Source organism: Gasterosteus aculeatus, chromosome 8, assembly GCF_964276395.1.
Source record: "Gasterosteus aculeatus chromosome 8, fGasAcu3.hap1.1, whole genome shotgun sequence".
Lineage (NCBI taxonomy): Eukaryota > Metazoa > Chordata > Actinopteri > Perciformes > Gasterosteidae > Gasterosteus > Gasterosteus aculeatus.
The window spans coordinates 14,369,452-14,394,640 of NC_135695.1; the positions used below are offsets into that span (position 1 = coordinate 14,369,452).

Sequence of the window (25,189 nt, forward strand, 5' to 3'; positions counted from 1 at the left end):
GCAAGGTACATGTCGCAGGCTGCGGCGGGGGCAGAGGGCAGATGGTGCCTTTTAGAGGTGGGAGGTTGAAAGGTGTGTGTGTGTGTGTGTGTGTGTGTGTGTGTGTGTGTGTGTGTGTGTGTGTGTGTGTGTGTGTATGTGTAGACATAAGGCTCTGGCTGAGGAGTTTGGACCACAGCTCAATTCTAAAGCTGGAATACCGTGCTGATGACAATTGATCTGTAGTTGTGCATTTTCCTGGAAATGATATCATCCGGTTAGCTGAAAGCGATGGGACTGGTTACCTTCTCATCCAGATCTTTACCCATGAACTATGGTTTCTTCATTTATCTTAATGGTATAAATCAAGCTTTTTAAGCTTCTACCCACTCACATATTTTCAAATTACAGAACCTATGCTTTCCATATGCTTAACATTTTAAACTCCCTCTATATATCCCTCGGGACTGTCAGAGGAAATGGTCAAAGTTGTCACAAAATTAGGATTCAAAGGATTTTAAGCCTGAATGGCTCTGGAAGACTCATTGTTAAATTCTGTGATGAATGAGCTAATGTTGCCATCTAGTGTTCATCGATGTTTCATATGTGTTTATTACCACAGCTTTCTAAATGTCAATAGCCAACGCTCTTAACCAAGGAAGAAAACCAACTTGAATACGTTTACGTTATTCGCCTATTAGTAAATCAATCAAAAATTAAATCAAAGAAAACTTTAATGAAGAAAGCCATGTATTTCAATTTATGGGTAAATGTTGAGGAAGTGGTACAAACAGCTGTATAAAGTGTTAAATATGTTGAATTTAAAAAAATGCTACACTTTGGATGTTTTCTGCCAATGCAAATCTTTATGCTCATCAACTGATACACTTCTAATTCATTTGTCTATGAACATGGCGGCATCTGTGAACCATTTTCTTTCCACGTTTTTCTTCCCCATCTCCCACAGTTTGGTAAGAAGCAAAGTCCCACTTTTGGCCGTGGTCAGGAGATATTCCTTGTTGTCTGGGTACTTTGTGACATTGTACCGGCCGTACACCAGAGACTGGCACAAGCGGCCGAGCACCAGCAGGAAGAGGGAATCCTTCTCCTCCTCGCTGAGCACCATGACGCTCTCCCAGCCAGCCAACACCGCTCCGCCTACGTCCAAAGGACTGGGGTTCTCCATCATCATGTACGCAATTGTTACGGCCACTTCAAATACATAGCAATCAATCATGAGCAGAGAAAAGTCCAGCACGCCCGACACCTCATGCCTCCCGTTGGCTGAAGGTGTGACAATGATGTTCTGGTCATTTATGTCTCCGTGTATTATTCCTGTGAAGGACATCACAGAAAAAAAATAATTCAGTGAAGAACTCTGCATTAATTGGAATGAAGCCAAAGTTCAGTCATTTTTGTCCATATTTGGGACGTTGGTGTGTTTTGTATAAAAATCTTGGGTGTGTCAATACTTACACAATAAAACAATACATTTGATATAGAAAGCTTGTTAGCATGTCCCCCGGAAAAAATGAAACGTAGAATTCTTTTGGATTTGGGTTTCTGGTTGCAGAGTCGCTAACTTTGTCTGTGTGCCTTTGGTAATGGACGAGTATCATGTGCAAGAAAAAACAGTTGCTTACTGTCAGACACCATGAGAGAAGTACGAGTAAAATAAAATGGAAAAGTAAATCTCTGGTAGAGTAAATAAGTGAGTTATATCAAGCTGGGGGCAAGTGTTGAGTGACTTGATCATGGATTATGGACTCATCACTGTGAGTGAACCCCTTTCAGACACAAGTAGTGATTTGATCCATTGTTAAGTCGCAGCTATTTAGCTCTATTACCATTAAATGAAAGATTTGGGCATCATAAAGTTAACAATACAATTCATTCTAAGGATGTGTGAATCAAACGTCCCATTCGTCCAACCAATAGTTGGGAGGTCAGTAGAGGTCAGTAGAATTCATTCTTTGGGGACAATGAATGTCAACTCATAAAATGTCATCTCACAAAATGTCAACACGTCCAATTGAACAATAGAAAAAACAAAATAAATATAGAATTATTATCTATATTACCTTTACGGAGAGAGACAATTCTGGGCGCCACCAGTGACTTATACTGTTTAACAACCGCTTTGATCACTTTCTGCGGGGGGTCTCCATCCATCACTGACAAGTAGTCGTCTATGAGAGGAATGTTGGATAAACTCCACATCTCCTCATTACTTTGTAAGACATCCAAGTTTGGAGAAACCAGCTGAAAAAAGAAAATGGTTTCAATACAAGTCATTTTGCACACTTTATGTACCACAACTTTTTAAATAATGAGCTTCATTATAACCAGAGTAAGCAGTCTGCAATACAATTAGGCCCTTTGTAAATAAAAGCGAAATAACAAACTGTAAGGAACGAAATATGTATGAGCCAATAGGGAAAAGCCCATGTGTAGGTAATTGGAGATCAAAAAATCTCTCTGAGCTGAAATGTAGAAGTTTGACATTTAACTGACTTGTTTCAATGTCGTATCGATGACTGCAGCCAACTTCCCGATCTGATAAAGATCTTGCACGGTTACTGGAGATTCTGCAACAGTTTTTCCAGGGAGATACGTCATCAGCCTCACACAGTAGGTCTGAGCACCCTGTCCACAGTCTAATAACAGAATGAAGATACAAAAACAGGAAGATATGATTCACAGTGTCATAACTAACAACTAATTATAATGTATGGTGCAGTTTAGAACTTAAAGATCATGTGATACTATTTAATAATGGACCAAAGGCCTTGCCCTAAATCGGACTAAAACATGACATTCAAACGTTCTTCTCGTGTCTTGTAGGGACATGCATATCTTCACAGTCACATTCCATTCCAACCATTCAATCCAAGTCACTACATTTTGGGGTTTAAGTTATAGGTAAAGGACGCGGGGACAGTGTAACTAGGTCAGCAGCGAGTTACACTAATGACATAGCTGATATTTTGACATATACCAAGTTGTTTCTCGGCTTTCTTACTACGCAAAACAATCAACAATTGTTGAGTTTAGCATTTCTAAACTGTGGCTCCAGCACTTAATTAGTTTCTAACAACCTGCAATAGAGTTAGTGTCTAAACAGATTTTCATAAAATGCATTTCATTGTTTCTAAACCAGTGTGTTTCTGCAGTAAAATGGGAAAAGGCTCCAGTCGTTTGTTTAACCTCTTGCATCATGTGATTGTGAATTATTATTGGTGGTACGTTGCCATTACCTATTTCCTCCATACTCATGAGCTTCCCGGTGGTGGTGGGCACGACTATCTGAGAAGGAACTCCACGTTGGTGTAAGAAGGACATGGCCAGGGTCTGCACCTCCATCCGGGTGGGATTCATACTTTCTTTTGAGTTCATGATCTTCAGGACATACTTGTTATCCTCCTTGGTAACTAGGAAGAAGTTCTGGTCGTTGTAACTTGGCAGGGTAGAGATCTCCGTTAAAGTCACCCCATAAAGTCGTACTGTCAGTTGTGTTGCTTGCTGCAGGGTGAGCATTGGTCTGTGATCAACGGCTGGGACGGTATCTGCACACAACAGTCAAATTAAAACACAAATTCACACCCATTTTTAAACCTTGACGTTTGAATATGCAAGTTCGCACCAAATGACAAGAAATCCATTTTCACTTCAGCCAAATTAAAAGGACTACTGTGCGCGGGACAACTTTTAAGGTTCAACGGGACCCTTGAACGTTTTGGAACTACACCACATGCTGCGGCAGCCAGCGTTGAGAGGATTATTTTAAATTTAGATGCTTTAAAGCATTAGCATACAAAATATTATGATAAACATGCATTCAACTCGGTGATTTAAATTTGAAGGACATTATGTGCTCTCACCCATTGCTCAAGTAATCCAAGAAAGTGGATGACAAAAGCCGTAAACGAGTATAAACACGTCTATCCTTTCTGTCTGTCAGGATGCACCAGTCAAACCTGCCTGCTTACCTCAACATATACTTTCATTCCGCGCCTCCTCTGTGTCATCAACTCCTCCTTGTGGACCTGCTCCGTCTCTCGCACTCCCAAACTAACCCTCAGTCACACCCATTCATAAAACAAACCTTAACCCCAACATCCACGACAATTACAGACCCATCTCCAACCTCGCATTTCTGATTAAAATACTGAAACGCCCACCCACTAAAAACTCACCTGGACTGACAGCAGCTGTACGAACCATTTCAATCCGGTTTCCCATCTCATCACAGCACAGAAAGCCAACTGGCCCAGATGTATAAAAACCTGGATGCAAAGCAAACCTCAACGGCAACAAATATGAAATCCTCATCAGACCCAAATCACTAAACAAACCCCACCACAACTTCTCCCTGTCCATTGATGGCAGCACTGCTCCTGCCAAGACACGTCGTCAGTATGAAGAATTGGGACTACTACTTACTGAGATACTGTATTATCTTGTATTATCTATGAATTGTTGATATAATAAATATGTTACCACAGAAATGACAGTAATTATAGTAAATGAATTATATTAATGTCGTCATCCACGCCTACATTGGAAGCAGGAGCTCGAGAGGACCACACAAGGGCAGCATTGCACAGATACAGATTTTATCCACAGCTATGAGGACAGTGACAGACCAATACCGTTGGTTTTCAAAGCACTTAATCAAACAAAAACAACGTATAAGTAAATACTTGAAAGGAGTGATGCAAAGTGTCAGATAGAAACACAGCAAAGCCCCTTTGTAAGTAAAATGTAAAACTGTGATGTTTACAAAAAAAACAGACTCAGGGATACCAAGCTGCAAGACTTTAATGGTGAACTACAACTAGAATCTGGTGAGGAGTTACAGAAGATCTATCTGACTAAGCAGCAGAAAGCAACACAAGTTTAGACAGTAGGATATCTGACTGTAATATATGCTTGAGGTTTTCTGTTAGTTTTGTCTAAGCAGTAGAACCACAATGCATCAAAAATATCTCAGATTAGTCAATCGCATTGTACTGAGCAAAACGTTTTGAACTTTAGATTGTAGCAGATGTGTCCTTTTAAAATGATGCTTAGTCATTTACTGCTGTCAGCCAGCGGAGGAGCTGTGTTACCTTCACGATGGAGGAACTCTCAGAGAGAATCAAGGTGGGCTTTTTGGAATGTACAAAATACAAACCATTTTATTAGGGTTTTGCAATCAAAAGAAGATAAAATGTTACAAAAATGGACTGTGTACAAAAAAAGGAAAATAAATGATGAAATGTAAATCATTTTAAAATTTTAAAAGTTTAAATCATACAAAGCAAAAAGAGCCCTTTTGCTGTCACCTCCCATATATATTGCTTCTTTAACCTCCTAGACATACATAGTAGACAACTAATCATTTACAATTGAATAAATAATTACTATTTCTTCAAGTCAACACTTACATGTTAGCCCTTCGGTTTCTGTAAGGCCTTTTATCGACATATAAATTACTATTATTGCAATATCTGAAAAGTGAACACCTACAATCAGCATTTGACCTACAATCAAATGCTGATGGAGAATCATCAGATCAGAGTAAGTTGGATTAATACTTTAACATTCAGCCAACATAGAAGCACTTATGATTAGATATTGTTAACTGGAAGAAAAACACTTTACCGTTAAGTTGACATTACAAATAGTGTGAGATTTTATGTGAAAGAAATAATGTTGTGATATGTAAGACTAAAACCCTTTTAGATAATTAAACGTGATGCTGATTGCTTATGTGTATTGTGATGAGCATTACCCTTGACTGAGGTGGGATAATTACTCTCTAAATTATCAAAAGTGGAAATGCCGACTTCAAATATTTAGCTGTCCAAGAATGATATTAAAAGACAGCTGAAACAAATTGTTTTAAACAGCTGCAATAATTGTCTTTTATTTAAAAAAAGGAGAATAATAATAAGCTTTTTAGATTGACTTTATCCCCAAACAAATCCATTTGAATTTGTGTAATGAGAGATGCGGACATCTTTGGTACCTCGACAGTGCGTTGGAAACGTATCACTGTCTCTCCTTCCATCTTTCTCACAATTTGTCGCCGAACTGAGCTGCACTCTGGAACCAGACCTTCTCTACCTGCTCCTTTCCAAGCTCCCAGAGTTGACGGAGAATGTGGACGCCCCTCCTGGAGGAAATCATCAGATACTCTGCATTTTCCGGATGCATTCTCACAGCGTGACGAGCTAAGACCATCGACTGGCAGAAGCGGGACAGCACCAGCACGTAGAGACAATCCCTCTCCGTCTCATTGAGGGGGAGAACGCTTTCCCAGCCAGCCAGCACGGGTCCACCCACCTCCACGGGTTCAGGGTGCTCCGTCATCATGTACATGATAGCGATGGCCAGCTCGTGGATGTAGTAGCCGCTGTTCATGTCCCCGAAGTCGAGGATGCCGGAAATCCTGTGGCCGTCGCTCTCATCGGGTTGAACGAGGACATTGAGGTCATTGAAGTCACCGTGGTTAATGCCTTGGAAATGAGAGAGACAATGTTATTAACCTGAACATGTTATTCATGCATTCAGGGACACATCCAATCCCTGCTGGCAGCATACACGGTGCTAATGATCAGGGTCGGGGGGAGGTGACCAGAAGAGTGTTCGAATTGGACAGCGTCCTTTATTCAAATGTTTCAAAGTAATTATTATACTCACACTTGCGGAAATTGGAGCGTTTAGGCGTCACAGAGGTCTTGTACTGATGAATGACAGACTTCACAACCTCTTCAAGAGGATCTCCTTCTAATATATTAAGGTGTGCTTCCAGTTGGAGAACATTCAATAGACTCCATATGAAATTCTCTCTCTCCAGCAAGCCAAGATGAGGGTGCTCCATCTGGAAAAGAATAAATGATATTAATTATAATACAGTGTGTGCTTCCTGAACAGTGGGGGGCTGGTGGTATATCGAACACAGTGATTCCCCTGTTTGAAGCCTTGTTTAATGAAATAACAATTATTGGAAAGGTAACCTTAAAGGACTTCTACCAATGTAATGGCAGGGAATTAGCCTAACTAGTAAATTCATGATGAAAGATTTTTTTTTTATAAAACAGTCTTTAGGTTTTGACTTAACACTTAACACAAGTGACAATACACTTTTAAATAGTGCAGCACTTTGTTGGTCAGCAATTGATGGAATTACAAAAGAATATAAATGATTGAAGGTTTCACAGGTATGTTAGTGTTATACCTTTTGTAGGATTTGGTCCATTCTGGCTGCCATCTTGCCAGTTTCATAAAGTAACTGTGGAGTTAAAGGAACCTTGGAAATAGTGGTTCCAGGCAAGTAAGTCAGCAGCCTCACCAAGTACTTCCGAACGCCATTGCCACAATCTGCCAAAGACAGGATTCGTTTTACCAGTTTGTCCAAATACAAGCATAGCTACAGTACATCTCTCTCTACACACACACACTATATATATGATAAGTATGATATAATATGGAGCACAAACCTCTGTGAATATATGCTCTGGTGGAAGATGGTGCAGGACAGTGCCAACTTTACTCATTTTAAAGGTAAAAACAAAGAAATTAGCCACCGCCTGAGCAGAGCCAAACGTGTCTTAACATTCCTCTGCGGTATTCAACTAGTATTTTCCTCAGCCAATTCTTCTACTTCTGGTATTTAACTCAATAAAGCCTGGTCTTACTTCCGATGTGTGTGACTGGTCTCATACCCATTTCTTCGAGGCTCATGAGCTGTCCTGCAGCATTCCGCAGGGCTGTTTGAGCAGGAAGTCCATTCTGGTGCAGGACCGACATGGCGTACGTCTGCACCTCGATCATGGAAGGGTTCTTACTGTCCTCTGAGTTCATTATCTTCAGGACGTACTCGCCACCCTCCATGCAGGACACGTAGAAGTTCTGGTCATCGTAGCTGGGGAGGGGGCGGATTTCGGATGGCGTCAGGCTGAAGAGTCTTGTCACCATTTCAACCACCTGAGCGTGGCTGAAGTTTGGCTTGGAATGCAATGTTGCCATTATTGCTGTTGAATGAAAACAATAACCTATTACAAAAATGCAATTTTGTAGCATAAATTTTAAAAACTAAATCATCAGTCATTTATTGTACAGTTATGATCATTTAAAGGACATCTTGCCATGCCATCTAGGGGGTTTATTTATTACATTTCAAAACAACTGAGTGTTAGTGCTGACGGTAAATATTAATTTCACTATTACAATAAATAATCATGGCGTTAAAAAATATGAGTATTTGCAAATACAATATGCCATCTTGGACTCCGTGACATGTGTTGCATGCGTTTTTTAAATTACTTGCTAAATAATTACTAAATCAAAACAATACTTGATTCCTGCCGAAATTAAGCCTTATTGAAAGGTGACCACTGCACCACTCACACGTTTTTTCCACCTTCATTGCTAATTGATTTAGTATTATTTAGTATGCATTCATGTGTGTTTTCTTCTGTCAGTATTTTATGAGAATGAACAAAGCAGATTAACCTATAGGTAAAACGATGCATAAACTCCAAAGATTAAACAGAGAACTGTAGGAGGTGTCATTAATAAATACAGTTAAATTTTAAAAGATAGAAAAGAAACTGACATACTGATAAACAGCAAGTGAGTGTGATTAAGTATATTATGTATATCGTGTGTAATTGGTAAGTGGTGCTCTTTTAACATTATTCACATTTATTCAACACATTGCATGAGCTATGAATGAACACGCAATGCAGTTTAGCACCACACAATATCAGAACATTAACACTAAAGCCTTTAAATAAGTAACTAAATAGATTGTTTAATAAATCATTAAACAGATTATTCCACAACTTTTACTTTGAAGGAAAACCTCTCTTTTTTCCGGCTGTCGATTTCACTTGACTCAAGTGTGATTACTAAAGTTTGTGCTGACCAAATCGGTTTATTTAGGATTATTGTGATTTCAAACTTTGCACAACGGCAGACGGGAGTTACGCGAGAAGAAGAGACACAGAGGCTGGTTGACGAGAGACTCGGGCCCGTAGTCTTACCTCGCGTTGTGCGGAAGAACGGGGAACGAACGGGGGACGTGGCGCGCGGCGGCGTGTGCGCTTCTTATCAAGTTAACGACGCGACTAAAAGAAAGTATCCACATCCTGTTTGGATTGAAAATCACAATAATATAAAACGGCATGAGAATTTGAAAATGTGTATTGTCGTCGCGACGGTGGTTTTACGTGGTCAAAATAATAAGAATCAAAATAACTTGAAAAAATGTTATCTTTTCTCACTTTGGAAATATAAGGAAAACGTTCACCTACTTTGTAAACAACAGGTCCCCACGTGGATAAAGGGGGAACAATTAAAAATGCATCGTGTTTGTAGCCTCCATCTGTCCTCCTGTTAATATTTATGATATGGCCTTTCGCTTGTACAGGCATGACTCAATTTGCCTTTGCTCGCTTATGACTAGATAGATAATGTCCCATGAGCTTCTCGTGTCTCACATGACAGCCATGAAATGGACTCTTTCGACCGTCAGCATCAGAACTGCGTATGAATATCGAATAATCATAAACAACGTTTCATGACTGCCAGAATACTGCTTAAACCTTAACAAGCATTTTGTTAATCATTCATCGTTATGAAACATAAACTATTTTAGTGAAAAGAACGCTAGCTTCAATTTACTCTTTTCCTTCACATATTTGTAAAAGTTTGGGTATTATTCCCATATGTAATGCACTGCACCACATCAGGCAGGTTTTAACAACACTACTTATCATCAAAAAGAATAGCATTCCCATTGGGTGTACTTTGTGACGCAGGGTGGAGGCTAAGCTTCAGCAACAGACGAAAACTGGGGTTTGAAAAGTCAAACTCCAATTTTTTTAAAGGCATTTCCCACCCTGTTTTCAATCGTGCTGCTCATTATTTGGGGAACTATAGTAAAACAAATACTGTAGGTCCTTGAAAGTCTCATCTCATGGTATAACCTAGATATATAATATTATAGATACATACTATCTAAGATATATTTCTGAGACATATGTATAGCGTTTTCAAACTTGTAATACAATTTAAGGACACGTCAACTGTTGAGATTGGGATTACAGCTTTTGACCTCCGGGCATCTCAGCCAGCTGAAAATATGTCAGAAACATTAAATTTCACTGAAAGGACAAACTGTCAAACTGTCATGGCGATAAATGAACCCTCAGTACCAGAGAAAGCAGTTAAGTCAGCTCTGTCACCCTTGTAGTGCTTCACTGTGAGTGACTTTGTCCTCAGTCAGCATGCAGAAAACGTAATAGTCAGGATTAAAATACACCTGTAGCTGCCAGTCATTAATTAGAGGTAAGCAGCAGCGTTAGCAGTTTTTACTTTACTGGAATTTGTGCCTTTATGTTCCTGTTTTTTTTGCACATTTTTAATTTTCTTGCTCAGTTGGTGGCATTATTCAAAACTATATTCATACGACACCAAAGTGTTGTGAATTTACCTTCTAACCTTTGTTAGTGGCTTTCCAAATGCTCATGTTTTGTGCTATTTGCTATTCTGTTTATTTTGATATATTTATATATATTTTTCTGTGTATTTGTTGTCTTCCCCTTGCACTGCTGCAACAACCATATGACCCTTGACCCATAAAACACTATAAAAAAGTGTGTGCGCACACACGTACACACACACACGTATCCTGTATTTTCAGCAGCGCACGTGTGTGCGGTTAATGTGATCACTTATTAACATGTATCATTCTTATCAGGTCAAGGTAAGCATCTGCTGTGCAGAGATTTATCATTCATGACAAACAGGAAGACTATCTGATACCTGCACAACCTAATACATTATTCATTCTTACTGCTGAAACATGCCAGGTATATAAAATCACTTTCCAATTTCACAATCTCTATGAAACTTTAACAAAACATCTGCTTAAATTCTTGCCTTTCCAGCTCTTCAATACGTATCTCTTCAGCATTTTTTTTATCCTTTCCGTTTCTTTGGCCACTTAACCACATTAGGTCCATCCAGTAAATCAAATTCACGAATCAACATTTAACATTCATAACAGTATTACTTTATGTCACATCCTGTGTTTGCAGAGTCAGTGATTCACGGTAGTTCACTTTTACACTTGGATCTGTATGCTTTAGCCTCTTTGTTTGTTTTTCAACCTGTTTGGCTGTTTAATCAGTATGACATACAGTATATCCTGCAAACCCATTGTGTAGCCCTTTTCTGTCTACGCTCTTTTGCCATAATTTTGTTTTTGATATCTAAATTATTGTGCATGAGTGTTTTTTTCCCCCACACTCAGTATGAAAAGCACACAAGCCTTGGCAGTACCATATTGACATGTCCATAATTACAGTAGGAAGTAGGAGCCGCGGTATAATGAAGGTTTGACAGGATGGTATTGAAAGGGCCGAGGTGAGGGAGGGGGACAGAGAGAGAGAGAGAGTGTGTGTGTGTGTGTGTGTGTGTGTGTGTGTGTGTGTGTGTGTGTGTGTGTGTGTGTGTGATTGTGCAACAGAGCAGGAGGAGACGAGACGGAGAGAGGAGCACATTGTTCACTCCTCAGTGAAGACATCAGTCGGTGTTTGGGAATAACAACGGGGGAACACGTTAGAGGTAAGAAGATTTATGCAAATTAATCATTATGAGTGCAGGAATTAGACATTATAATGTTTATACCACTGTCTCCCAGTGGTACAGACATCCGGCATAATGTGATGGTTGAGAACCTGAAAAACGCATCACGCATCATTTAATGAATGTTTTGTTTTGCAAATCAAAGCATTTCAATTCAAGGTGTTTTTCAAATGGTAGATAAATAACTAATAAAAGAAAATCTTTAACCTTTCATGACGATACGCTAATATACTGAAACAAGTACGTTGCGATCGAGGTGGGCGGAGGCAGGACTGAGAGTTTGACAACAAAAGGTACTTTTAAAAATCCAAAAATCCAACGAAGGGGGAACGAAGACACGGAAAAACACAGACGGGGAACAGGAACAGGCAAGACATTAACGAGTGACATTCAGGGTAGAACATTCAATGACGCGACAAGGGACAAAGGACACACAGGGCTTAAATACACTGGGGAGGTGCAGGTGATTGGACACAGGTGGACACAATCTGGGACACGGCAGACAACCACAGGGGATGACAGGACAAGGCAGGAAGGGACCCAGGGGACACAAGAGGCAGAAAACTACAAAATAAAACAGGAAACAAACCCAAAACGTGACAAAGTATGCAGTCCTCACTAAATCAGCTAAGTATAACTTCTGTTTATAGGAACATTTTATTTTAACATGTCATTCAAAATTGACATTAAATATATGTTTATATCAGGGACAGTGCACGTTGATGGATCAGTGAATTCAGTTTATTTCTGTTACTCTGATATATGTGCATGAAACCAACAAAAAAAATGCTTGGATTAGAACACCAAGTCTATAATTGAATTAGTGTAATCGTATTGTACAAAGGTCTGTCAAGATGACCATAAGGGTAAAAGTAATTGAAAGTAACCCCCCTGAAATAGCAATATGGAAATAAGGAAAAAAAATCCATCTTGGCTAAAAAAGTGTCCTTAGTGTAGGTCATTCAGCCAACAATCAATATAGATGTAAATAAGACGAAAATAAGACTAAAATAGGATTTTTGTTTTTCATCTTCATACTAAACTATCTTTCCCACCTGCTTTCAAATTCTTTCAATAGTCAAAATTGGGAACCAAGCCTGCTGTCCAAAACAATTAAACTGTTTTTACCCACCATGTCTTTGAGATTCTCAGAAATATGTAACAGATAATAAAACGTACTAATATATGTAAATATGTGGAAGAATTATGATTAAGTTTTCCCAATTATCATCAACAGTCAGTCATTAAACTGGAAACACAGACTTTTCCTATCTCATTACCCCACTCTCACTTGGAAATATTGGTAATATCATTTTATGTCAAAGACAGTAATTAACATGCAGCTAATTTACTACGCCCGAGTCTGACAGACGCCAACGAAGATCCTATTCAAGTACAATCAAAGGTACTGTGTATTAAGAGTATACAAACCAATAATACATTTTGGATAATTTGGAAAATCCCTTCATTTTAAACATTCAATCCTGATCATTGATACGTAAATGTCAGTAATTGTGTTGCTCATTGAATTTGCACTGGATTAAAAAAAAAAAAAAAAATAGAATGAAGGATGTGACTCAAAGCACTTACTTTTATGGACCACTTCAATGCAGTGACTCAGTGCTTTGCATTTACACCGAACCCTTAATTGAATGGATCTCCCAATAGGGAAAAAACAGAAACAATCATCATGACTCGCATAGAACCCCCATCACAACCAATCTCCACAGACTGGGCTGGTCATGGTAACGGCATTGAGAATATAACATAAAACCCTTTTATTGCAGTCTTCCTAAGTGAATTTGCTCCAAACCCTCTTCCTGCTATTTACCTGTCTGCTTGCCAGTGAAACATGTCCACACATTGGACAGGGGAAATTATAAATCTAGGAATATTACTTTATTATTCTTTTACTATTAAATTATGAAAAATGACCAATCTTAACAAGAAACTGATCCTGTGAATTTGAAGTCTGATATACAATACAGTAGCGGATTTCTCTGAGTCAAATAAGTTTGATATTATTAATTATCCTTTCAGTACTTTGTTGCAGGGAAAAATATCTATCAGTGAACAGATTTTAATTCATGCTTATTAGATCACTCAGTCTTCTGCTCACTGTCGGAAGTCAAATCAAAATTAATAGGCAGAAACAGTCATAGATCCTCTTGTTCAGACTTTTGGAAATTGGTCAGCAGATCTCAGAGCAACATACGAAACAACTCCTTCCTTATTTGAGCTGACATATGTGACAACACATTTGCAGTAATGAGCAAAACTTTGACCCCTGTTCACGCAGGGTTAAAAATTATTTGGTGTAAATATCGTTAGCCGCTAACTTTATTCCAATTTGTCTTAAAAAAATGCCATAAAATGCAATCTCACGTTGATGTCTGTTTCATCCCTTTTTCTTAGATAGCAAGTCTTGACTTCTTCTGCAGGATGTCGGCTTTCAACTGCTCGTTCCAAAATGGTGTTTGGCCATGTCCTTCGGGGGAAGAGTGTTTCAACCTGACCCCGGGCGTGCATGGGAGCCACGTCGCTCTGGAGGATGCATGTCTGACCGAAGAGGAGTACCTGGAGAGATGCCTGGGGCCCCGTCGATCGCCTGTGTTCCTCCCCGTCTGCGTGGTCTACCTGCTCATCTTCCTGGTGGGTGTGGTGGGGAATGTGCTGACGTGCACCGTCATCACACGCAACAAAGTCATGTGGACGCCGACAAACTACTACTTGTTCAGCTTGGGGGTGTCTGACCTGCTGGTGCTGCTGCTCGGCATGCCATTGGAGCTGTACGAGCTGTGGCAGAACTACCCCTTCCTCCTGGGAAACGGCGGCTGCTACTTTAAAACGTTCATATTCGAGACCGTGTGTTTCGCGTCCATCCTCAACGTGACGGCGCTGAGCGTGGAGCGCTACATCGCCGTGGTGCACCCACTGCGCGCCAAGTACGTCGTGACGCGCACCCACGCCAAGCGGGTCATCCTTACAGTGTGGGGCGTGTCGGTGTTGTGTGCTTTGCCAAACACAAGTCTGCATGGAGTAACATTTCTTTACAGTTGCTCCACCGGTTCTTCGGGGAACATCCCAGTGGAAATCCCCGGCTCGGCGATCTGTACGCTGGTGAAACCGCAATGGATCTACAACGTGACCATCCAGGTGACCACCTTGCTGTTTTTCATGCTGCCCATGCTCACCATCACTGTTCTCTACATGCTCATTGGGCTGCAGCTGAGGCAGGAGAAGATGCTTCAGTTGGAGGCGAAGAAAGGCTTTGGAGAGGACAGCTTCTGTATCGTCCGAACGCAGCTGCAGAGGGCACGTCGCCGGCAGGTCACTAAAATGTTATGTGAGTATACAACAAGTCGGCCTACCGAAGATCTATGTTATGGCCATGAGATAGCTCCCTTCCCCTTTGGGCTTGTGATCACATAATAACTCAAATAAATAATAGTGACTATTTCTTTCTGACACTTACATTCAAATTCCAGTTATTTTAGACATAGATTTGAAAGAAACATTTTCGGATTATGAACCCAACGTTTTATTAACAGTAAAAAGCACCCAGAAAAAAATATTCTCAGTATCACTGACACAGCCACAAGAGGAACAATTTGATAGTTGCATGTTAGCAACATGGATCAACGCACTCCTTTTAACACCTTCTTTTGTCTCTTGCTGTTTTTCCAGTTGTTTTAGTGGTGGTTTTTGCGATCTGCTGGGCCCCGTTTCACACCGATCGTCTCATGTGGAGTTTCATCAGCGACTGGACTAACAACCACCTGGAAATATTCCAGTATGTGCACATCATCTCGGGAGTTTTTTTTTACCTTAGCTCATCGGTCAACCCAATCCTGTACAACCTCATGTCCACGCGCTTCAGAGAAATGTTCAAGGAGGTCATGTGCCATCGCCCTCACCACATCGGCCCCAGAACGCACTCACTCAGCGGGACCCAGGTGACCCTCCGCAGCACCCTGAGTGATGTGCCACTCAGCAACGGCGCTGCTGTTGCTGAAGCAGAGGCAGAAGATGGAAGGATCAAAGATGAAACCGTTTTTTCCTGCTAAATTCTTTTTTTTTTAAATGTATTTGAAAGGGGAGATGTTGTTTGTAGGATGGTTCTATTCTGAGCGACTATATCCATCTACTCTCACTAACATCTACCGCAGGTGCATCAGCTAACCTTGAATAGTCTGCCGGAAGATCTCCATAAAAACCAAGGCTGCCAGCAGGCAGTGTGATGTAAGTGCTGCTATGCCATTTTTCAAAAATGTAGAAGTAATTCAGCAAATTACACTTTTAACTTGCCACAGGTTAGATGCAGACCAAAGCCCTCTGGTTTATGTATGAACGTACACTTGAATGTATCTTAAACTTGTTAGAACGGTTGTGCAACATTCAATGTCTGAAAATAGATTTTGAAAATAGATGAAAGTTGGAAAATATGTTTAAATGAAGACAATGATAACAAGTTTAAAAATGTTGGCATGAATAAGGTCCATGGCAGAAAGAGGATGAACGATAATTATATACATAATTACTTAAAATTTAGAAAATATTTGTGAAACACACATGTATGAATTAACAATAAACAAAGATTTCTAGGTAAACTATTTTCATTAATTAAACTAAAAAACAAGCATTTGGAAAAAGAGTAAAAAAGGGAAAGGATATTATGGATGCTAGAACATCATGCAAAAGTGATGGTGTTTTATTACTTATACTGCTTCTATAATCGTCAATGGTGTGAGTTCAGTCAAACTGTATGTGCAGTAATTACTTATATCAATATCAGTTATAATATAAATGTCAAAGATCACTTGCATGGTTCTGTACTATATTGCCGTATTCAGATAACAAAAATGCTTGTGCGCCCGGTGTACTGTTCACACTAGTGTTTGCGTGTCATTTCTGTAACAATCTTAATGCTTCATATTGTTCGAAGTTGTATTCAGATGTTATTCATTACCATGGAAAATAATTTTAGTCGGAAATATTGATCATTTAAAGCAGCTTTGGTATTTGCTGTCACTGCAGAAAAAGTACATACTGTTTTGTATAATGTACGAGTGGCCCTCATTAACAGTATGACGAACATAAAGTAAAGATGCTTTCAACACGATGGACTAGGATTCCAGTAGTAGCTTCGTACTGCATTAACTGACAGCAACTGTATGTGTGCTAAACCAACCATAAAAACGGTTTAACAAAACGTCTTCTTTCATTTCATTCATTTACAGTTGAAAACACATGTTCATACCCTTGTATGTAACATATATTTGAATAATAGTACATCATTTGTAATAGCGTGATGCACAGTAATAAACACGTAATGCAAAACATTACTGTATTGAAGACAGTAATAAATAACAAGTCTATATATTTTTCAAACCAGACAGTCACTTGATATGTTATGAAACTGGTAATTTGCTAGAATTCTGCACAAGGTGATCACATGGAACAGATTATTACTAAAAGGACACACGTAGCTGATTTATCACATCTTTTGTGATGTTGTAGCATCCCACATTTCTCCAAGTAAATTGGACCGTAGGAAGATCTTCCAGAGCCGACAACCTCAGCAGTTTGGAAGGCAGTACAAGGTTTCTTTAGCTGTATTGTATTCTAGATCTGCACCTCAGGCACAATGTAATGGATGGTCCTGTCTTGTTTTATGTTTGTTAGACCAAGGACATTATCACCATTCGCGCCAGAATTACCAAATGCAATTTCCCCGCGTACCTCCTTGACATCATTTTAAAAGGGTCATTCACTCTACCCATCCAACTCATAGCTGCCAGTTTTCAATACAATGCAGTACAAAAGGTCATTTTATGTGATGATTTAAATGTCTCGCTGTTATTGCAGCATAAATACTTATTTTTCATTAAACTCCATGAAGAGATCTCTGCTCTGTATGTAGAATAGTGCATCTTGAGAAATCTACAGTGAGTAATTGACAGCAAACTGCGATATGCCAGACCAATTCCGAAACGTATCATCCATCAGGACAGCTTATTAGCGTGGGCGCGACTACATGGAAATATGACACAGTGGACAAAAACATAGCATATTGTAGTTTGATTTCACAACAGAGGCCTCATGAGGCTCCACGGGGCCATGTCTGACATTCATACCCTCGCCATGTTTTTGTGGACCTCAGAAGCATTGATGAAGAAACTCCGAGAAGTTCATAGTCAAGACACTGACGTGGAGATGTAACGCAGGTAAAGCGCAGTGCACCGGAAATGAAGTGCCTGCAGCAAAGCCCCGGGGTCTTTTGTGACTGTGACAATACTAGAATATAGACCACTTCTAAACTAATATGTAGTTGTTGCACCATTTTGTCTCATTTTGTGGCCACTGCAACCAACTGTGAAGGCCGGCGCATGCTTCTGCGTTTACGTCTGCGTCGTTGCGTCGACCCGCCAATGACGGCTTGTATAAGCGGTCATATTTACGCATTTCTTCCGACAGAAGTTCTTAAATCTGATCCGTTCTCCCGTAAACATTCTTTGTTTTAATAATGGCCGTATCGGGCTATGAAAGCGGAAATGTGAGACTCCGTAAAGGACGTAGTTAGCGGACCAATCGCAGCTTGGTGCGCTGCGGGAGGCTTGCGTTGCTTGCGTCGAAGCCTAGAAAAATGGCTCGAGACACGCAAGGACGCAAGGAGGTGTGAAAAGCGACGCAAGGGACACGCAAGGGGGTCTTGCGTCTGCGTCGCTCTGAAAACGCAGAAGCATAAACTAGGCTTGATTGTGTGCATGTGTGAAGCCTCCATTTTATAGTTCTGTAGTCACCAGAAACAAGGGTGCATTAAAAAAAAGGGTTGTTCAATGAATAGGTTCATGTTAAAGACTTGAAATTGTGAAATATTTTTGGTATCATATTGCACACCTTGTAACAATATACATATTGAATCATCAGGAAAAGATGCACACCCCTTAAATGAGTATCAAACCATTTTCTCTGAAATGCCTATAAACTATTTAAAACAAAACCAAGCCGTAGAGACTTGAATTGTTCCAGCTGATTGAAACCTCTGGACCAGGTGCAACACTACATTAGTCATCATTCGCCATGTAGGGGGGAAATATTGTGTGACACTGAAATACTTTTCCAAATAATAGCCAATAAATATCCCAGCCATCTCTACCCTGAGGGGGAGCAGAAGATTGGAAAATAAGGCCTCATCAATGCACAGGCACAACTCTCAGCAGAGTCCATCAGCAGGTCGTCAATGGAGACACACAGACTTCCCTTGACCCCATCTGGAAGAGCACACATTAAAGCTTTACTCTCTGCTGATGCCTTATGATGTCACATTTGAAGAATATTAACCTTAGCTAGATGTGTCTTCAAATGGATAAAAGGTGAAGATTATTTCCACTGTGCAAGTTGTTTATTCATGGGCACCAACGTACGTATTTTTTGGTGGCAGTAATTGGAGGAAAGAGAAACGTGTGTAGAGCATGCTAAAGCTAAGGCGTCGCAGTAATGTCCCTCACCCTGATCTGTGTGTTTAGTCAAAGTATTCAAGAGCAAGCAACAGAAACTGCCCCTGCTCACCAGTCTCAAGCAAAACAGGAATCTATCAGTAATTAATGGAAATCACAATCTTAATAAGTTTAAAATAGAGGAAAAAAAAGAGGTTTATTACAGCTCGTCAAACTTGTGTTGTGTTTTGTTGTTGTTTTCTCTCTGATAATTTTATAATATAACTACTACTATAATGGTACGATTAAACCAACACAGCAAATGATCAATCATTTATGAGCTACAAACGGGTTTTATACAATATATGTTGCAAAGTTCAGCAAAACAACGCCAAACATTATTGAAAATGATGAAGAAGAAGAAGAAGAAGAAGAAGAATAAGACACTCCACTATCACAAACATTTCCAAACAGTATTGGAAAGGCAAAGATCTGATGAAGCCGTGGTGCAACGCTGGTGAGATTCTTTTTTAAATACTGGAGGGATGGATAAGGACAACCTGCAGCACTGAAGATTACCTCCATCATCAGTCTCATCTAAAGTATGTCTACTTATTGTGTGGAAAAATCCAGTTAAAAGAAACTTGGCGTAGATTAAATGTTGTTAGTGTTATCTACATGTTCTGGTTTGCTTTATGACCAAACTGGTTAGTTGAGGCAGAAACAAAGCAGGCATCCCCTGACTACACTCTAAAAAATTTCACCGTAAATTAACGGTATTTCACTGGCAGCAAGGTTGCCAGGAATTTACCGTTATTTTACGATATAATACCGTAAATGATTTTACACTATGTTACCGTAAAATGGATTACTGTATGTTACCGTAAACTTGAACAAATTTTACTGTGAATTAACTACCGTAATTTACGGTATGTTGTCGTATATTGGATTAGTTTGTTACCATACGATTACTGTTTTTGTGTTATAAATACCAGAATGTTACCGTTTACTTATAATCGTATACTTTTGCATTTAATTCCCCACAAATTAAAGAAAGACAACCAAACTCATTTCGTCATAGTGGTTGGAGTTTATTAGATGCCTTTAAGACAAAAATGTTAGGCCTTTGCCTAAGCCGTAAAATAAGCCGCATGTATACAATAATAAAAAATGTATTATAAAATCATTAGGAACAAGGTAAACTAACTGCAACAATGCGCTATGGAACACTTTCAATTGACCGCAGATAATGGCTGGCGTCCTTAATCCAGTGCCTCTGTAAAACAAACCAAAATTAAATATTTAGAAACACTGTCATTGGTAAAATATTAAAATTACAAAGATGTGGAAGACAACAAGATGTAAGGAAAGAGTAGGAAGGAGAATGTTGATCATGCTAGGCAAATAACACTTACCAACGTTACTTGGAGGGACGAGGCAATGAGAAACTCCTCCGATATTGAACTGCACAGGTGTTCTGGATAAACTGAGATTACGCGTCTGACGCGTTCAGGAGCAGTCGGTCACGATTAACACTCAAATGACTTTTAGGCAATGAACACTTTATAATCTTTACATTCCGGCCACTGAAACGACAGTGAAGGCGGCGCATGGGATAGGAAGGGTGTGCTGTGCAGCACAAGGTTGGAGGTTTGAATCCTGGCTGCTCCCTGTGCCAAGTTGAAATGTCACTGAGCAAGACACCTAACCCCCGATTACTCCACGTAAATTATGTCAAACCATGGGTGTTTGGATAAAAGTGACAGCTACATGTATTGTAATGTCCTGTAAGTCAAAGTCATCATCGTATCTCATGAGATACTATCTCATTATGATGACTTACAGGACCTGTTTTTCAGTGGCTGACATGGGCTTTCATACATTAACCTACAGATGTAGATGGATTGTGATTCACTGCACTTGTATGTGTATTTCCACCACTTCATAAAATATATGTAACATGCAGTTGAATTACGGTAGTCTGCTATTATTGTAAAATGACAGCTTTAACTGTTTATTCATGACATTGGCCGTTCATTTACAAGCAAGGGATGGAAATGTAACTGTATGTTACAGTTATTATGACATACTGTAAGATACTGTTAGAAATGCACCGTAGATTTACAGCAATTTGTTACAGTGTAGCTATCTATGACTTTCACAAACAGTTTCCCAATCAATCTCTGACTAAACCCCAAGAGATTGCATATTGTCTGAAGAGGAAGAACTGTTCAAAGGGCTTTTGGAAAGTAGAGTAACATGTACAGTGAGACAGAGGAGTGTTATCTCTCTAGGGTGAGTCTGCTACAGTACAGGGTAACAGCACAGTGACTGCACAGTAATTCCTGTTGCTTAATTATGCCTTAATAAAAAAATAGTGGTTTTAGTGAGTCGGTCTAAATTCTGCACATAAGAACAAATGTTTATAACAACTGTCGGCTTGAAAACGTTTTTTTTAATGTAACAGTTAATGTTGGACATTTGATATTGAAACATTTTACTCTAGAGATTGCAATAGTTTTCGAAAAATCAAACTTAAGTAAATTAATAAGACGTCCACTTCAAAAGATAACAAAGCCATTGTGTCAAATGCAAACCAGGACTAATATTAACAAGGAATTCAGTCGTGTGTGACAAAGATGAAGATGAAGAGCAGAATGAGGTTTATGATCATTGGGCTTGGGATGCACTAAACAGACAATAGTTTAAAATTATCGTAAAGTCTTTCCTGCATGTAGTCGGCCAGCGGTAATGATCGGTCACATTGACAATCAGACAAATACTGACCTCTCCTGTAACTTCTGTGCTGTGTCAAGCACCTGAAGTGTACAAAAACTGTGCTGCATATTCAGTTGTGATCTCAAGGATTCTAGTAATCTACGAGGTCCGCTGAATACATAAAACACACATGATACATACCTACAAATATCGGGATACAAGTTTTTTTGTCCAACCCTTCAAAACAAATTATCCCTTTTGTAAGAGATTGCAGTCTTAAATAATCCTCTTGCCAGATTTCTATTTTTTTTTTTTTACAAACACCAGAGTATCAACACAGATATCCATCACTCCTACTCTGGATGTCATCTGTCTTGACTTTGAGATGCAGCGATTAATGCCAGTTACTTCAGACACAGCGTAGGCCTGAGATCCTGAAGGACAGCAGTCTCGTTTGGATGTTCACCTCACAACTTTCCATCTGAAAGACTTTGGGCATCCATTCTTGACCTTAGTAGTAATAGCTTCCAAAAACTACCGCCTGACAAAACAAGTTCTCCTGCAGCCAAAGGTAAAACACATGTAACGGATTAAAAATAAAAATATTGAATTGAGGAGTCTGCCCCTCCTCCCCCACCTATAATCTGAATAAACAGACCATGAGGTACATACGTTTATGAAAACATCTTCTGCGTGGTTGTCTGTATCGGCGTCCCAAAAACACCTTGAAGACATCCTGGTAAAACACATAACAAAGGCCTACATTCAAGTTTTGATTAAGTTTTCTGCTGGATATTTCAGAAATTGCGCATTGTGATCATATTTCAAATTGACAAAACAATGGTAATTCAAAGAATGTTGATTTTTGAATGTTGAAGTCCCTAACTTCTCCTGGAATTTTTGCTGGAACCCTGCAAAGAACCTAAAAGAGTTTCTGTTTTTGCATTGTTGGTGTTTTCTTCTATGTTACGGCTGTTGCATGGATAAAAAGTGTAAAGTTAGGAAGCATATATTAGTTTATCTTGATTCACCACTACCAAATGATCACTTACTTGACTCCTTCTCCACGTTGTTCTCCAATTACCACTTGCACGACCAGCTTATATTTGTCAAAACCTGCGTCTGTTGAAGATGATAAATAAAGCAGTAATAATGCATAACATTTTTACAGGGGAATACAGGAGTGGTATGCTACAATTACTTTGCAGCATGTATTTAGTGGAAAGAAAATTCCAATAGGAATATCTTTGTTTATTTTTCATTGTGTGCTGTTTCCACCTCTAAAGGATTCAGAGTGGTACTACACTGAATGCCACGTCAATCATAAGCAGTACTTAGTTTCATTATTTCCATAGCGCCGTTAGTTTGTTGCCTTCACAATCAGGAGGATGGTGAATGTGTAAAAACCTTCTATGAAACACAAGTGATCTTATTCCAAAAGGATGTTATGAAATAACAATAACAGTTTTTTTTCAGTGATGGAAAAAGCATCCCTTACTCTTCACTTTGTCCTTAATGCATTCTGCAAGTGAACGGGACAGCTCGGTGACTTCCCCCGGCTCGTACCTCTTCCCAGACAGTCGCTCCCTCACAATTTCACGAATACATTCCCTCACAATGGCTGGTTTAAACCTGGGAGGTTAAACAGTGAGCAACGAAGCAGGAAATCAAGTGAAATCGGCCTGGTTTCCACAACTGACCAGTCTCTGCGTGGATGACTAAGCTGTACAGGTCTCCTAATAAATTATGCTTACGTTTCTATGACTGGTCAACAATACATTTGAATAATGTGTTTTACACACGTGACTGTAGCCTAGCGAACTAGCTAGCGTTAACAATAACCCACTGACAGTAAACGTAACGCGTCGTTCAGACCGACGTTATCCGTTTAACGTTGACCTGAACCAACCCCCTTATTAAAAAGGTTAACTAACGTTATGTAAAGACTAGTTAACAAAAGCACGACAGCAGAAAACCCCAACGCAGTAATTGCTAACTTGGTTTAAAATTAAAAATCGTTAGCGATGAAGTAACGTTAGCTGGCTACAGGCTAACTAACTGTAAGACCAACTCACTTGTGCTGGTGATTGGGTCGTATTAGGTAGGTATCGGACCCCTCCATTGCTTGCTAGTAACACACCGCGAGCTACAGCAAGGAAGGGGAAAGAAAGAAACCTTAGCGTCAGATAACGCTACTTGCTCAAGAGCTAACGTGAACTAAGCTAACGTTAGCTAATGTCGTCGAAGTTCCATGCGTTACCATAGCAACGTGTTTCCCAACCTTCCGGTTTCAAAATAAGTTTGTACTGTATCTTATTTTGTAATATGCTAAAACTTTGCTTTTTCTTCCTTTGTTCTTTCAGAAATAGTCTCTGTTGGAATCATCCTGTCGTGGTTCGCACTTTCCTTTATCTGACAAAGAAAGCCTTTGATTTCCTTTTCCTCCAAAATGTCCCTATCATCTACACAATGTCTTTCATTCGCTTCCCTTTTACTCCCACATGGTATAAGATCAGGGTTGTTATCTTAAGAGGAAATCTGGTGGAGCCGGTTCTCTGTAGTCTTAATCATGATTTCTGAATTTCCAAGGCCTCATCAACCTACAGTCAAATAAAAGTGGATGTCATTTGGCTTCATTCACCTGAATACAAGAGCAAATCAAGACTCCTTTCTGCATTTAAAGAGCAATCTCCAGCTATACTGACAGAAGGGAAAGACCTCTCCTGGCACATCCTGCCCATTATCTCCTCTGTCATTGCTTTGTCAAAGATACGAATGTTGGATTTAAATGACATAGAAAAAAATGGAAAAAGTCATGTCTTTTATCAGCTATCACATGCAGAACAAGTTTTAACTATTTGCATCTACTGTAACTAATCGTACACACAGGATAACTGAAACCAGCAAACACATTCGTTTTATTGGAATATTTAAAAGGATTCATTTTGAAATCAAGGTCTTTTGCCATTGTGTGAAAAAGCCAGAGGGATAAACACCGCAAAAATTGTCTAATAATATTGCATCTAACGGTTGAACATGGTGTGATTGAAGACATTCAGTGTGGATCCTCATTATCTAGAGAAAAGGGTAGAATTATGGCAGAAATAGAGTTACTCCCTGTTGTAACATTAAACTTACAAATGAGGTCAAGATGCTTTGTTATGCGCCGTGTTAAGTGAGTAGCTCTCATTGAAGACATTATGCATTTATTGTTTACTGTTAAGCACCCTATTCTATATTTCCTACAGAGATTATTAATATGGAATCAAAAAAGGGTAAACCGTGTGGGTGGCAATGTTTGTACAATGTTTTTGTACTATTGTATATATATTTTGATATATAAAATTAAAATGGAACCAGGACAGACTGAAAGAAATGTTTGAGGTACTAATTTCTCAAAGGGGAAATGA

At 39.4% G+C, this 25,189-nt stretch overlaps 4 protein-coding genes across 6 annotated transcripts; 1 reads left to right on the forward strand and 3 right to left on the reverse strand.

The window, feature by feature from the left end:
* Positions 1 to 695: 695 nt before the first annotated feature.
* LOC120824273 (hydroxylysine kinase) lies at positions 696 to 4,096 on the reverse strand. Of its 2 annotated transcripts, none has more exons than XM_078108292.1 (5): positions 3,969 to 4,096; positions 3,237 to 3,545; positions 2,494 to 2,636; positions 2,061 to 2,241; positions 696 to 1,314 (listed from the first exon to the last, which is right to left on the reverse strand). In XM_078108292.1, exons 2-5 carry the CDS (start codon positions 3,514 to 3,516, stop codon positions 875 to 877), a joined length of 1,044 nt encoding a protein of 347 aa, XP_077964418.1. In that variant the 5' UTR covers positions 3,517 to 3,545; positions 3,969 to 4,096; the 3' UTR covers positions 696 to 874. The 2 variants fall into 2 exon arrangements, with proteins under 2 accessions (XP_077964418.1, XP_040040912.2); XM_040184978.2 differs by having other exon boundaries at positions 3,861 to 3,991.
* Positions 4,097 to 5,125: 1,029 nt separating this feature from the next.
* On the reverse strand, positions 5,126 to 9,109 carry LOC120824274 (hydroxylysine kinase). Its single transcript, XM_040184979.2, has 5 exons — positions 9,015 to 9,109; positions 7,692 to 8,000; positions 7,205 to 7,347; positions 6,667 to 6,847; positions 5,126 to 6,482 (listed from the first exon to the last, which is right to left on the reverse strand). Exons 2-5 carry the CDS (start codon positions 7,993 to 7,995, stop codon positions 6,040 to 6,042), a joined length of 1,071 nt encoding a protein of 356 aa, XP_040040913.2. The 5' UTR covers positions 7,996 to 8,000; positions 9,015 to 9,109; the 3' UTR covers positions 5,126 to 6,039.
* A 2,313-nt stretch (positions 9,110 to 11,422) lies between these two features.
* On the forward strand, positions 11,423 to 21,854 carry nmur1a (neuromedin U receptor 1a). Of its 2 annotated transcripts, XR_013468612.1 has the most exons (4): positions 11,423 to 11,601; positions 14,038 to 14,968; positions 15,310 to 15,859; positions 16,095 to 16,834. XR_013468612.1 is itself a non-coding variant. In XM_078108293.1 (3 exons), the coding sequence occupies exons 2-3, from the start codon at positions 14,065 to 14,067 to the stop codon at positions 15,687 to 15,689; spliced, it is 1,284 nt and encodes a 427-aa protein (XP_077964419.1). In that variant the 5' UTR covers positions 12,111 to 12,226; positions 14,038 to 14,064; the 3' UTR covers positions 15,690 to 21,854. The 2 variants fall into 2 exon arrangements, 1 of the variants encoding a protein (XP_077964419.1); XM_078108293.1 differs by lacking the exon at positions 11,423 to 11,601 and adding an exon at positions 12,111 to 12,226 and having other exon boundaries at positions 15,310 to 21,854.
* On the reverse strand, positions 21,497 to 24,273 carry dynlt2b (dynein light chain Tctex-type 2B). Its single transcript, XM_040185023.2, has 5 exons — positions 23,855 to 24,273; positions 23,278 to 23,411; positions 22,832 to 22,901; positions 22,452 to 22,515; positions 21,497 to 22,338 (listed from the first exon to the last, which is right to left on the reverse strand). Exons 1-5 carry the CDS (start codon positions 23,899 to 23,901, stop codon positions 22,291 to 22,293), a joined length of 363 nt encoding a protein of 120 aa, XP_040040957.2. The 5' UTR covers positions 23,902 to 24,273; the 3' UTR covers positions 21,497 to 22,290.
* Between the last annotated feature and the right edge of the window lie 916 nt (positions 24,274 to 25,189).